The sequence below is a fragment of the Octopus bimaculoides genome, chromosome 20 (genome assembly GCF_046866305.1).
Source record: "Octopus bimaculoides isolate indiv1 chromosome 20, ASM4686630v1, whole genome shotgun sequence".
Lineage (NCBI taxonomy): Eukaryota > Metazoa > Mollusca > Cephalopoda > Octopoda > Octopodidae > Octopus > Octopus bimaculoides.
The window spans coordinates 42402621-42416302 of record NC_142947.1 but is presented as its reverse complement, the minus strand read 5'-3'; the positions used below and the strand labels follow the sequence as shown (position 1 = coordinate 42416302).

At 37.9% G+C, this 13682-nt stretch overlaps 1 protein-coding gene across 4 annotated transcripts in view; it reads left to right on the top strand.

The window, feature by feature from the left end:
- LOC106875569 (uncharacterized) overlaps positions 1–13682 on the top strand; it is a 92056-nt gene that overhangs the window by 57803 nt on the left and 20571 nt on the right. For 3 of the 4 annotated variants that reach the window (XM_089338456.1, XM_089338455.1, XM_089338457.1), the window contains exons 25-36: positions 53–107; positions 3149–3197; positions 3474–3626; positions 3995–4056; positions 5364–5493; positions 6414–6487; positions 7187–7315; positions 7852–7965; positions 8535–8710; positions 9402–9484; positions 10847–11128; positions 11548–11685. In XM_089338456.1, the coding sequence (XP_089194582.1) occupies positions 53–107; positions 3149–3197; positions 3474–3626; positions 3995–4056; positions 5364–5493; positions 6414–6487; positions 7187–7315; positions 7852–7965; positions 8535–8710; positions 9402–9484; positions 10847–11128; positions 11548–11685 (1445 nt within the window). The remainder of the gene's footprint in view (positions 1–52; positions 108–3148; positions 3198–3473; positions 3627–3994; positions 4057–5363; positions 5494–6413; positions 6488–7186; positions 7316–7851; positions 7966–8534; positions 8711–9401; positions 9485–10846; positions 11129–11547; positions 11686–13682) is intronic. The other variant, XM_089338458.1, reaches the window with a different exon arrangement.

The window sequence follows — 13682 nt, the reverse complement described above, 5'->3', positions numbered from 1 at the left end:
TTTATTTAATTGTTATTCTCTTTGTTTCTTTTCTTAATTATTTATCCCACAGAGAAACTGGAAATTGGAATCCTGTGTACAGTTAACACATCAAAAGGATTCTTTCGGTTAGTATCTTTTTGTAATTCAAAGTGGGCACACATTCACAGAATTGACTTTGTGTATGTATGTATATATGTATAGGTGCCTGTGTTCACATATCTATGCATGTATATATGTATATGTGTACATGTGTATTTATATACATAAATATATATATATATAAAATAGGAGGTGTTTGTGTTAGGGTGATTCAAATGAATAGATGTTCATTCTAAGCGCTCAAATAGGTATGCCACTAAAATTTTAGTTTGAACTGCAGTAGAACATGTGATTTTGTGACTGCCTTTCTAAAGCAGCTAGAAGTGACTTCCCCTTGAGCTGGTAGGTATAAATTCTTTTCTACTCTAGGCACAAGGCCTGAAATTTTAGAGGAGGAGCCCAGTCGATTAGACTGATCCCAGTGCGTAACTGATACTTAATTTATTTATCCCGAAAGGATGAAAGGCAAAGTCGACCTCGGCGGAATTTGAACTCAGAACGTAACGGCAGATGAAATGCCGCTAAGCATTTTGCCTGGCGTGCTAATGGTTCTGCCAGCTTACCGCCGGCATGCTAACCATTTCTAAGCATTTTGCCAGCATGCTAACGTTTCTACCAGCTCACTGCCTTCCTGGTAGGTATAGATTAAAACAGAAATGAAGAAGCAAATGGTTAGGCAAGTCTTTTATAGCTAAGTTAAATGTCCTTGGCAAATCTCGGCAAACTGTTTGCCTTTTCTTCTCTGCTTTAATCTGTCTGTTTGTCTGTCTCTCTCTCTCTCTCCATATATATATCTATCTATCTACCTACCCAGCCATCCATCTGTCTGGACACACATATGTATATAAGAAAAAAAGGGATGACAAAAGAATAAATGATTTATGTTATGAACTTTGTTAGCTTACAGTCGTTTCCACTATGAGAATGCAGTGAACTCTTAGTTCAGTGTCTGAGTTACATCTTACACCTTCATCAGAGCCTAAAACATGAAACCCAAATTGCACATCATGTTTGAATGTTTGAAGTCCACTGCATCTTACAGCAGAAACAGTTGTGCAGTAAACTAATGAAGTGCATAAGATAATTGTTTATGCCTTTGTCATCTCTTTTTCTCTTATACTGCTCTGTACTCGACTAATGCTTCATTCTGAAACATGCATATTGAGTTCTATACCAGTTTATTAGTATCACAATACATACATACATACACATACATATGTTCGTACATACATACACACACACACACATTGGTGCAGGCGTGGCTGTGCGGTAAGAAACTTGCTTCCCAACCACATGGTTCCCAGTTCAGTCCCGCTATGCGGCATCTCGGGCAAGTGTCTTCTACTATAGCCCCAGGCTGACCAAAGCCTTGTGAGTGGATTTGGTAGACGGAAGCTGAAAGAAGCCTGTCGTATATATCTGTGTGTGTGTGTGTGTGTGACTTTGTCTCTCCACCATCACTTGACAACTGGTGTTGGTATGTTTATGTCCCCATAACTTAGCAGTTTGGCAAAAGAGACCAATAGAATAAGTACTAGGCTTACAAAGAATAATTCCTGGGGTGGATTTCTTCGACTGAAGGTGGTGCTCCAGCATGGCCACAGTCAGGTGACTGAGACAAATAATAGAATAAATGAATAATTCCAATATGGAAGGTGGCTGTTAAGCGATGATGTATATATTTATAGACGTCGTCATCATTTAACATCCACTTTTCTCATACTTACTGGGTCTGACAGAATTTGTTGTGGCAGATTTCCCGTGGCTGGATGCCCTTCCTGTCACAAACTCTCACCTGTTTCCAAGTCAGGTAATATTTTCCCCATGGCCAGACACATTTTTTTTTCATGAAAGATTTGAAATTATTAATATTGTCTGTAAGTCTGATGCTCCATCAACCCATGCCAGCATGGAACACAAAACCTTAAATGATGATGATGACAAAGAAGAAGAAGAATACACTTAACATTTGTTAAACTTGTCCAACTCTATGATGTAGACAGAAGAATTATATATGGACGCAATCTTCATATTTGCTTTCTTGTTAATAACCATGTGGGGAGGGAGAGGCTTATTTCTTTAACCCTTTCGTTACCAACCTGGCTGAAACCGGCTCTGGTTGAAACCAGCTCTGGCTGAAACCGGCTCTGGCTGAAACCAGCTCTGGCTCTGTAGTACAAATGTCTTCTTTTCATAAGTTTTGAATTAAAATCTTCCACCAAACCTTAGTCACAATTTATGTTCCTAGCTTAATGATAACTAAGTTATTTTACTAAATTCTTTGTTATATTTAAAATTAATTGAAAGAAACACAGAGCATCTCAACAGAAATATGTTAACAAAAGGGTTAAAATATATATAATAGAGAAACAATTCTTAATCCTTTTGATACCAACCCACCTGAAACTGCCTCTGACTCTAGTAGAAATATTTTGTTTTCAAAAGTCCTGAATTAAAATCTTCCACCAAACCTTAGTCACAATTTATGTTCCTAGCCTAATGATAACTAAGTTATTTTACTAAATTCTTTGTTATATTTAAAATTAATTGAAAGAAACACAGAGCATCTCAACAGAAATATGGTAACAAAAGGGTTAATTTCATAGAGTGGAGAATGGCAGGAACAGGTCATCATCATTATCATCATCATCATTTAATGTCCGTTGTCCATTCTGGCATGGGTTCAACTGTTTGACCAGGGCTGGTAAGCTGAGGGGCTGTACCAAACTCCAGACTGATTTGGCATGCTTTCTCTGGCTGGATGTCCTTCTTAACACCAACCACTTTACAGAGTGTAACGGATGCCAGTTACATGACACTGGCATCAGCCATGACTATGATGTCACTTGGCTTGATGCGTCTTCTGCTCAAGCATGGCATATTGCCAAAGGTCTTGGTCATTGGACATTGACCCCGTGAGGCCCAGTACTTGAAAGGTGCTTTTTATGTGTGAGTTACATGACATTGGGAAACTGCTGCTGTGGCACTTCTTTCCTTCCATTTCCAATCGTATGATTGCTATCAATTTCTTCTTAGTTTTAATTTTCATTTTTTGTGTTCTTTACAGTGTGACGGTGTCTAAACTGAACAATTGTGCTTCGAAAAACACAGTGACCGTAAGTATATACAAGTTGATCACTGGACGTTCGGGGCTTGTTGACCTTTGAGTGTTGTGTTGTGGCCATCACCATCATCATAATCATTGTTATCATAGTAGTTGTTGTTCTTTAACCCTTGGTCAGCCTTCAGTGAGTAGACTTAAGTTCATTTGTTTTATTGTATTTTATGTATCTTTTACGTTTTGCATCTCCATTTCTCCTTTTATTTCTAATTCCCTCCCACCTTTCTTTAACATGTACTCACTTCTCTTCACCCTCTTCCTTCTCCTCCAGTTGTTCTTTGTTGATATTGGCAAGACCGAAGAACACCCGGTTTGCAATCTGTACACAATACCTGACCAGTTTGCTCGTGTGCCTTACCAAGCTGTAGAAATATTCCTCTGTCGACTCCAACCAGTCGACTGTGATGTTCGCTGGTCTAATTTTGTAAGTTCATATCTTTATCTATCTATCTATCTATCTATCTGTCTGTCTGCCTGTCTGCCCGCCCGCCCGTCCATCCATATGACATCGACAGGTGTACACATATGGGCAGAGTGGTTGGGGGAGGTTTGGTTTTCATGGTTCCTCAAATGAGATTTGAGCCCAGCAAAAGAAAAGTATGGCTTGTCACAAACTGTGCGCACAAAAAAGAATCGCTGAGATTCACCTTCTTGTTGATTGCAACGTTCTTCTTAAAAAATTTTTTGAGTTTTGTTTGTGTGTGTGTGTGTGTGTGTGTGTTAGTGCCATTTTGTCTTGGTGTTGCTTTGTGAAACTCGGTTGCATTAGTTGTAAATAATTTATTTTCACAGGCCAATTCTTACACGAATCTTTGGGTCGAGTCGAAGATGTTGTATGGAAAAATTCAGTTCGTGTAAGTTGTTTTTCTCTCTTTGTATTTTTAATTTTCTATTTTCTCTTTTTATTATTTTTCACCTTTTACTTGTTTCAGTCAGTTAAAATGTGGCCATGCTAGGACACCGTCTTGAAGAAATCTTTTAATCAAACAAATTGTCCCCCAGAACTTATTTGTTTCCAGGCCTGGTAGTTATTTGTTTGTTCTCTTTTGCTAAACTGCTTAGTTACGGGGCAATAAACACACCAACACCGGTTGCCAAGCAATGGAGGGCATCAAGCACAAAGACACACACACCTCTTTCTGTATCTGCAGATGCTTCAGGGTGCATGCATATGTGTTCTTTTATTCTTTTACTTGTTTCAGTCGTTTGACTGGGGCCATGCTGGAGCACTGCCTTGAAGGGTTTTAGTCAAAGAAATTGACTCTGGGACTTATTCCTTGTAAACTTTGTACTCATCCTATTGGTCTCTGTTGCTGCACCGCCAAGTTATAGGGCGTAAACACACTAGCATCGGTTGTCAAGCGATGGTGGAAAAGACAAAGACAGACGGACGGACACACACACACACACACACACACACACACACACATACATACTTACATGTGTGTGTGTGTGTGTGTGTATATATATATATATATATATATATATATATATATATATATATATGTATATATATATATATATATATATATATATATGTATATATATATATATATATATATATATGTATATATATATATATATATATATATATATGTATATATATATATATATATATATATATATATATGTATATATATATATATATATATATATATATATATATGTATGTATATGTATATGGTGAGCTTCTCTCAGTTTCCGTCTACCAAATTCACTCACAAGGCTTTCGTTGGCCCGAAGCTATAGTAGAAGACACTTGCCCAAGGTGCCACACAGTGGGACTGAACCTGGAATCATGTGGTTGGTAAGCAAGCTTCTTACCACACAGCCATGCTTGTGCCTATGTATATTTCTAACTAATACATCTAATTACATTTTGGACATACACTTTTCCTTATGTGTTTCCCATGCTGGTATGGGTTGGACAGTTTGACAGGGGCCGGTAAGCTGGAGAACTACACCAAGCTTCAATTGTCTGCTGTTTTAGCCTGGTTTCTAGAGCTGAATGCTCTTCCTAACACCAGCCACTTTACAGAGTGTACTGGGTGCTCTGAATGAGACACTGGCGTGGGGTTTTTTATACATGGCACCGGTGCAGATGCTTGTAAAATTCCAAGTATAAAAATTGTTAAAAGTTTCTTTTTTTATTGTTTTCCAGAACAAAGAATTCACTGTGGCTCGATCCACTTCTAGAACGGATCTTTTTAAAGGACATCAGTTCGGTAACCAATGGCACAAGTCTGCGCCGGGAGCTGTTGGATCAGAAACTTGCAGTCGATAACCCTGAGGTATTTTGCATATGCTTGTCATTGTCATCGCTTATTAGAATCATTAGTATCTTCAGCATCATTTGCGTCATCATCGTTGTCTGTTCTTCTTATCATCATCGTCATCATCATCATCATCATCATCGTTTAACTTCCGCTTTCCATGCTAGCATGGGTTGGACGATTTGACTGAGGACTGGTGAAAACCGGATGGCAACACCAGGCTCCAATCTGATTTGGCAGAGTTTCTACAGCTGGATGCCCTTCCTAACGCCAACCACTCAGAGAGTGTAGTCGGTGCTTTTACGTTGTCATCATAGTAAATTTATATTTTTCTTAGTTACTACAGAACATTATATAAATGTCCTCTGTGTGTGTGTGTGTGTGTTTGGGTATGTCAGGCAAATGGCACCCGTGCCAGTGGCGCACAAATGCACCCATTACACACAAAGTGCTCGGCATTAGGAAGGGCATCCAGCCCTAGTCAAACATTCCAACCCATGCCAGTATGGACAAAGGATATTAAATTATGATGATGATGATGTATGTATTGGGTCATCCCTTAAATAATGTGCTTTTTTTTATACTTCTTTTGTTTTTCAAAATGAAGATAAAGTTCTTTTTTAATCTCAAATATACTCTCCTTCATTTTCCACAACGCTCTTCCATCTATCCTGTAGACTTGCAAGGCTTCTCTTCCAAAATTCAATTGTCTATGATGAAAAATACCTCTCCAGTACTGTTCTGACCTTGTCTACAAAATTCAAATCTATAACTTAAGAGTATTAAGTGAGCCTGTGATCAGATTAGGGTATGTTTTGAGGGAAACTTAGCTGCTATTTCTTGCAAGTTGAGTGAGTATGTGGTGGTTTCCTCATTGATTCATATTTTGTTGTTGCATGTTTATTTTTGTTGCTTATACTCTTGCCTTCTACTTTTAGCACTTGGTCCTTCTTCGAGAGAAATTTAAGAAGTACCTCCCTGATGAGAAACCCTCCATCATAGCCAAGACAAGGTCAGTGAAAATATAAAAAGAAATATTTCTTTGTCTTTTTCCAGCCGTGTTGCCGGAAGATTTTTAACCAAACTATACATCTGCCCCTAGATACATGTGTTTGCTTGCTTGCATGTGTACGTGTGTGTGTGTGTGTGCACATACATGCACATGCGCATATGTGAGTGTGTGTTGTGCGTGTGTTTTGTGCGCACGCGCGCGTTTGTGTGTGTGTGCTGCTGATGTGTATGTATATATCTTTTACTTGTTTCAATCCATGTGGGCTGAACCATGCCCATGCTGGGGTGCCATCTCGAAGAATCTCAGTCGAACAAATCGACCACGGTACTTTTTACTTGCTTTTAGCCTGGCACTTGTTTTATCGGTGTCTATACACACATATATATATTCCATTAAGAACTCTTCTTAACTTATGTCACATTGTTGCTGTGCCTTTACTGAATTCGCAGTTTACTGATGCAAAACTACCATTGCTCTCTTCAGATTCTCAGCATCTTAGACACAGCCGAATGGCTACCACTCATATATTGAGGAAAGAAATTTTTTCAATGCATTAAAGGTTTTAGGAGGTCCAACTTTGCAGGGGGTTCTTTTCGAGATGTTCTTATGAGGGAAAAATGTATATTATATACCAGTGAGTTGTATTGCTTTGTGCATTGGTGTTGTTATTGTGTTTCATTTCTGTTTTCTCCTGAACAGAGTAACTGGTTGGGAAAGTGATCTTACCTCAGAGCCGCTGGTTCCAGAAGAATCTAACCAAAATGTTGTGATTTCATACATTGTCCATCCTGGTCATTTCTTTGTTCAGAAAGTGGACAAACTAAATAGGTGGGTTGTTAACTTTTATTATTATTATTATTATTATTATTAAATATGGTAACGAAAGGGTTAACACATTGGACAAAATGCTTAGTGATGTTTTCTCTGCCTTTTCTTTTGGAGTTCGGATTCTGCCACAGTTGACTTAGCCTTTTATCGTTCCAGAATCAATAAAACAAGTATCAATTAATTTCTGGAGTCAACACGACTGACTTAACCCCTCCTGCAAAATTTCAACCCCTTTGCCTATGGTAGAATGGATTATGATCACAACAAAAATTATTATTGTTGTTGTTGTTTGTGTATCAGACCAAATACTTCCAGCTTTAGGTTCCAAGTTTCAAGTCCTCTCTTACTTAATAGATGCTTATGTAAATCTTACTCTCTCTCTCTCTCTCTCTCCATCTCTCTCTCTCTCTCTCTCTCTCTCTCTCTCTCTCTCTCCATCTCTCTCTCTCTCTCTCTCTCTCTCTCTCTCTCTCTCTCTCTCTCTCTCTATCTCTCTTATCTAATTTACGACACTCTTTCTCTCCTTTTACATGCAGCCTCAGCGAATTGATGGAGAAGATTCAGGAGAGTGTTCGGAAAGAAACTAAACCTCAACCGAAACGTGACTGGACAGAAGGACTGCACTGTTTGGCCATCTGGTCTGATTCTCTGTAAGTGAAAGAGGTCACTCTCTGTCTGACTATGTAGTCTAGGTCTCATTAAATGAGTAGGGGTGGGCACCGGCCTCCTATCCTCGTTATAAGCATGAAATTGATCTTTTGGAGGATGACTGATGAGCCATCTTCTACTATAACCTCAGGCCAATGTACTATTTTCATTCAATACTATTTTCATTCAATACTATTTTCATTCAATACTATTTTCATTCAATACTATTTTCATTCAATACTATTTTCATTCAATACTATTTTCATTCAATACTATTTTCATTCAATACTATTTTCATTCAAATGCAACTGATGCTTGAGAGCAACTGAGTGAGAGACAGTGGCTGGCAGTAATCTGAGGGGTTGCCAGATGCTGCCATAATTGTCATACGTGCGGCTGCCCAATGTCCGAAAATGGATTTTCTATTTTTTGTGGTCTTAAGTGTGGATGGTCATAAGTCAGGTAGGTCGTAAGTTGAGGAGAAAGTGTATAAGAAATAAGTATATAAGTCAAATGATAATTTTATACACTGATAATGAAATGCCACAACTGTGTCTCCTTCCACATTCAGGTGGCACAGAGTACGGCTGACGAAGGTGACTGACAGCGAAGCCGATGTCCATTTTGTCGACCATGGTTACTGTGGCACGGTGCCACTGAGTGATCTTCGAACCATGTCACAGCAGCTCATGTGCCTCCCTGCTCAGGCGATCAGGTGCCACCTGGCTCATATCAGCCCAGTGCCAGGTAAACTATTAACACTGCTTCTTTACTTTCTTTTATTGGTTTTCTGTTTTATGTTCCATTTCAAGATTTCCTGAGTTCAAATCCCACCCACGTGGGATAAAGTTAGCATTGCCCATTAAAATTTTTTTTTATTTATCCATTTTTTCTTTTGTCACTTAAGGGGTTCAATTAATCTAATACCATTTATATGCTAGTGTTCATTAGTTTATATATTTTTAAGTTCTGAGTTTAACCTTCTCCTTCAGGCTACATTAGAAATTGTTGGGGTTGATAAAATAAGTACCTGCTATGCACTGGAGTTGATGTAATTGACTTAGCCCCTCTCTCAAAATTGCAGGTCTTGTGCCAAAATTTGAATCCTTTATTATTATCATTATCATTATTATTAGGGCAGCAAGCTGGCAGAACTGTTAGCTTGCTGGGTGAAAAGCTTAGTGGCATTTCATCCGTCTCTATGTTCTGAGTTCAAATTCTGCCAAGGTTGACTTTGCCTTTCATCCTTTCGGAGTTTATAAATTAAGTAGCAGTCGATATGATTAGCTTACTCCCTCCCCACAAATTTCAGGCCTTGTACCTATAGCAGAAAGGATTATTAATATTATTGTTGTTGTTATTATTATTATTGTGATGGTAGTGATCGTTAAATAATTCCTCTGTGTATATATCCATTTATTCATGCCCTGCTACACAGGCCATTCATTCAGTGAAAGCTCAGAATTGTTTACCAATCTCACACAATCCCTTGATGGACAGAACAAAATCTTGACCCTAAAGGTAAGCATATTTCAACCTCTGTATTGCTAAAATTGTCCACATGAATTCCCATAGCCTCATATTCCACCTTCGAACCAAGGGTTTATGTTTTTTAACCCTTTAGCATTCAGATTACTCTGTCAAATGTTTTGAATTAATCATGCATTATCTTGTTACTTTGTGGTTTCAGTATGATTGTTTATTTTTAAAATGACAATGTAGTGTCGGTATGAGAAGCTGGATCTGGTTGGTTTGAGCATGTGCATCATCATCATCATCATTTAATGTCCATTTTCCATGCTGGATCGTTTAACAGGAGCTGGCTAGGCAGAAGACTGTACCAGGCTTCACTGTCTGTTTTGGCAGGGTTTTGAATGCCTTTCCTAATGCCAACCATTTTGCAGAATGGACTGAGTGCCTTTTATGTGGCACTGGTACCTGTTTTTTTTTTTTTTTTGAGGCCTGTTTTTTGGCATGGTTTTTACAGGCGGATGCTCTTCCAAACACCAACTTGACAGTGTGGACTGGGGGTCATCAAGTAACTTGCAAGCGGTGGAATATTTGAACTGGATATGGCCAGTTTAAATGCTATATATGTGTGCTCTGGTGTTTTCCCCTGTAATTTGATCCACATTTGACAAATATGGCTATTGATTGTCTGACAGATTTGCAGAGGACATCAGAAACATCTGTCTTGGAAACAGGTCACCTGTCTCTTGCCATTTCTGCTCAGCTGATTTCTCTACTCAATGTCTCTTGGTCTCCAGCTTAGCTCCCAACACCAGATCCCCTATCACTCACACCCACTGGCACACAGGAGATCATCTTCTTTTTCAAAACTTACATGCTCTTTGGTCTAAATCCACTACCTCACAAACTTAATCTCTCTGATTTACTTAAGACCGTGTTAATACTGGGTTCACAAGTGATATCTCCCCAGACACAGACAGTTGGAGCATGTATATGGTTGCTGATGAAGTCCTAACACAGGTTTGAAACCGATCCAGTTGATGTTTCTTTTTCTGTTATGAAGCACAGTTGAGTAAATGGTGCGAGTGGAGGAGATGATAATAACATTGGCTGTGATGATGATGGGACAGGTAGTGATGATGATGATGATGATGTCGTTAGTGGTGGCAACTGTGAAGAAGACGATAATAGTGATTATGATGATGGGTGTGCTAGTGATGGGAAAAATGATGTAGTGGTGGTGGATATGGAAGTGTGTTGTGTGGGGGTGATGCTGGTGATGGTAGTAGTGATTGTGGTGGAAATGATGGTAGGGGTGACGGTGGTGGTGGTGGTAGTGGTGAATGATGGTAGTGGCAGTGGCGGTGGTGGTAGCATGATGATAATGATGTAGTGTTCCTCTTGCTGTTTCAGGTTGTGTCACCCTGTGCACCAAACAATAATGACAATGACATCATTGGAAAGGATGATGTTGAAACAGATGGCTATCCATCGTATGCTGTAGAACTGCTGGATAATACAGCAACAGCTGGCTCTGAAGACTGTAATGATGATGATGATGATGATGATGTTGATGCTGATAATAATAATAATAATAATAATAATAATAATAATAATAATAATAATAATAACCACAGTGTGGGTCAGCAGTTGGTCAACTGGAAGAAAGCAGTGTCCAGAGATGGTTATGTTCAGGTGAGATTACTTCAAGCCACCACTTAATTCCTGTCATATATGTGTGCTCCATATTTTTAACCTATCCTAATACCAGCCTACATGAGACTGTCCTTGGTCCTGGGATACAAACTTACTGTTTTAAAAGTGATCTAAATTATAGTCTTCCATCAAAATGTTAATTTGTGTTAATTGTGTTCCAGCTTAATAATACATACATATGCCAAGGCCTAATTCTCAGACTCTCCATACCATTCCCCATTACCTGTGCAGTTGGGTGTGACATGGAATAGATTACCTCTATTTATATGTATTTCAGTTATTCATGTAACAAACAATTTGGTTAATGACCAAGGTGAAGAAATAGATTATGTTTGTATATGTAGGACCCCACTGTATGAATTTATGTATTTTGTTTTTTTATTTCTAATTTTTTAAAGCCGGTGTTTGAAGAGTCCGAAACAGCTTTCCAGATATTCACTCCTTCGGCTGACAAGCTTGTCACAATATGCTGTGTCCTGTATTGGAAGGAAGTAAGTTCAAATAACACCAAGATGGTATTGCCTGATGCTACTTTGGTACGTGATCTATAACTTAAAGAGTGAACACTTTGTCACTTTTTAGTTTACTTTTCAATTTCTAAAAACCCTTAAGATGTTCTTGCATTTCTAGCAGATGTTCACTCAATTCATTGATAAAGTTATTCAAATTATCAAATTGCTATACAAATTTTTTATAAATTCTTTTGTACATATTTAGCATTGTAAAGGTATTTTTTCAACATTCTTACTTTTTAATAATAATAATAATAAAACTATGTTTCATTTATGTCTTTGTAAATGATAATAAGGTGTTGTTGGCACTCCGTCGCTTACGACGTCGAGGGTTCCAGTTGATCCGATCAACGGAACAGTCTGCTCGTGAAATTAACGTGCAAGTGGTTGAGCACTCTACAGACACGTGTACCCTTAACGTAGTTCTCGGGGATATTCAGCGTGACACAGTGTGACAAGGCTGACCCTTTGAATTACAGGCACAACAGAAACAGGAAGTAAGAGAGAGAGAAAGTTGTGATGAAAGAGTACAGCAGGGTTCGCCACCATCCCCTGCCGGAGCCTCGTGGAGTTTTAGGTGTTTTCGCTCAATAAACACTCACAATGCCCGGTCTGGGAATCGAAACTGCGATCCTATGACCGCGAGTCCGCTGCCTTAACCACTGGGCCATTGCGCCTCCACTAAATGATAATAAGAAACCAAGAATAAACAATATGATAATTAAAATAAGCATGTAGATCACACAAGTTTGGCAGCTGCGAGTTTTGCAAGGCCATTTCTTCATAAAAATGAACTGCTTTATTCTCATTGCTTATCACATTGTAAAAATCTTTAGCTAACATCTTAACCCTTTTGTTACTGTATTTATTTTGAGATGCTCTGTGTTTCTTTCAATTATTTTAAATATAACAAAGAATTTAGTAAAATAACTTAGTTATCATTCAGCTAGCGTTAGGAACATAAATTGTGACTAAGGTTTGGTGGAAGATTTTAATTCAGAACTTTTGAAAAGAAGACATTTGTACTCAGAGCCAGAGGTGGTTTCAGCTGGGTTGGTATCAAAAGGATTAAGAATTGTTTCTCTATTATATATTTTAACCCTTTTGTTATCATATTTCTGTTGAGATGCTCTGTGTTTCTTTCAATTAATTTTAAATATAACAAAGAATTTAGTAAAATAACTTAGTTATCATTCAGCTAGTGTTAGGAACATAAATTGTGACTAAGGTTTGGTGGAAGATTTTAATTCAGAACTTTTGAAAAGAAGACATTTGTACTCAGAGCCAGAACCGGTTTCATCCGGATTGGTAATGAAAGGGTTAAGGGTTTTCTAGAAATTGAAAAGTAAACTAAAATATAACCTAAAGTAATTACCCTTTTAAGTTGTAGATCACACACCAAGGTAACACGTATTACTTTCTTCTTTTTTTTTTTTTTGGTTTCATTTTGACTTTTCCTTGTCATAAAGTTGTTGTCATTGTTTATTGTTGTTTTATTTGTTGTTGTCCCATTGTCTTTGCTGTTTCCATCATTGTCATTTGTTGTTCTTGTTTTTGTCATGACAATTGTTTTACTTATTATTGTTTGTTCCTTCATTTTTCTTTTTGCTATAATTGTCATTTGTTGTAGTTGTTGCTGTTCTTATTGTTGTTGTCATTCAGTGTTGATGTTGTTGTTGCTATTATCATATATTTCATGTTTGTTCTAAAAAGACTTTTTCTCTTTTTCCTACCTCTATCCTGATGTAGGTCAACCTTTACCTTAGCATGTGGCCCAGTGGTTAGGGTTCGATTTCTAGACACAACAGCATGTAATTTTGAGCAGTCCACTTCCCTAAAATGTAGCCCTCTCCTAAAATAAACCCTCCCCTTAAAATATAGATCCTTTTAAAATATAGCTCTTTCCTACAATACAAGCTCCCCTTAAAATATAACTTTCCTCTAAAATAGAATCTTCCCTTATAATTTATCCCTCCTTTAACATATAACTCTTCCCTTAAAATATAGCTCTCCCTTTAGTA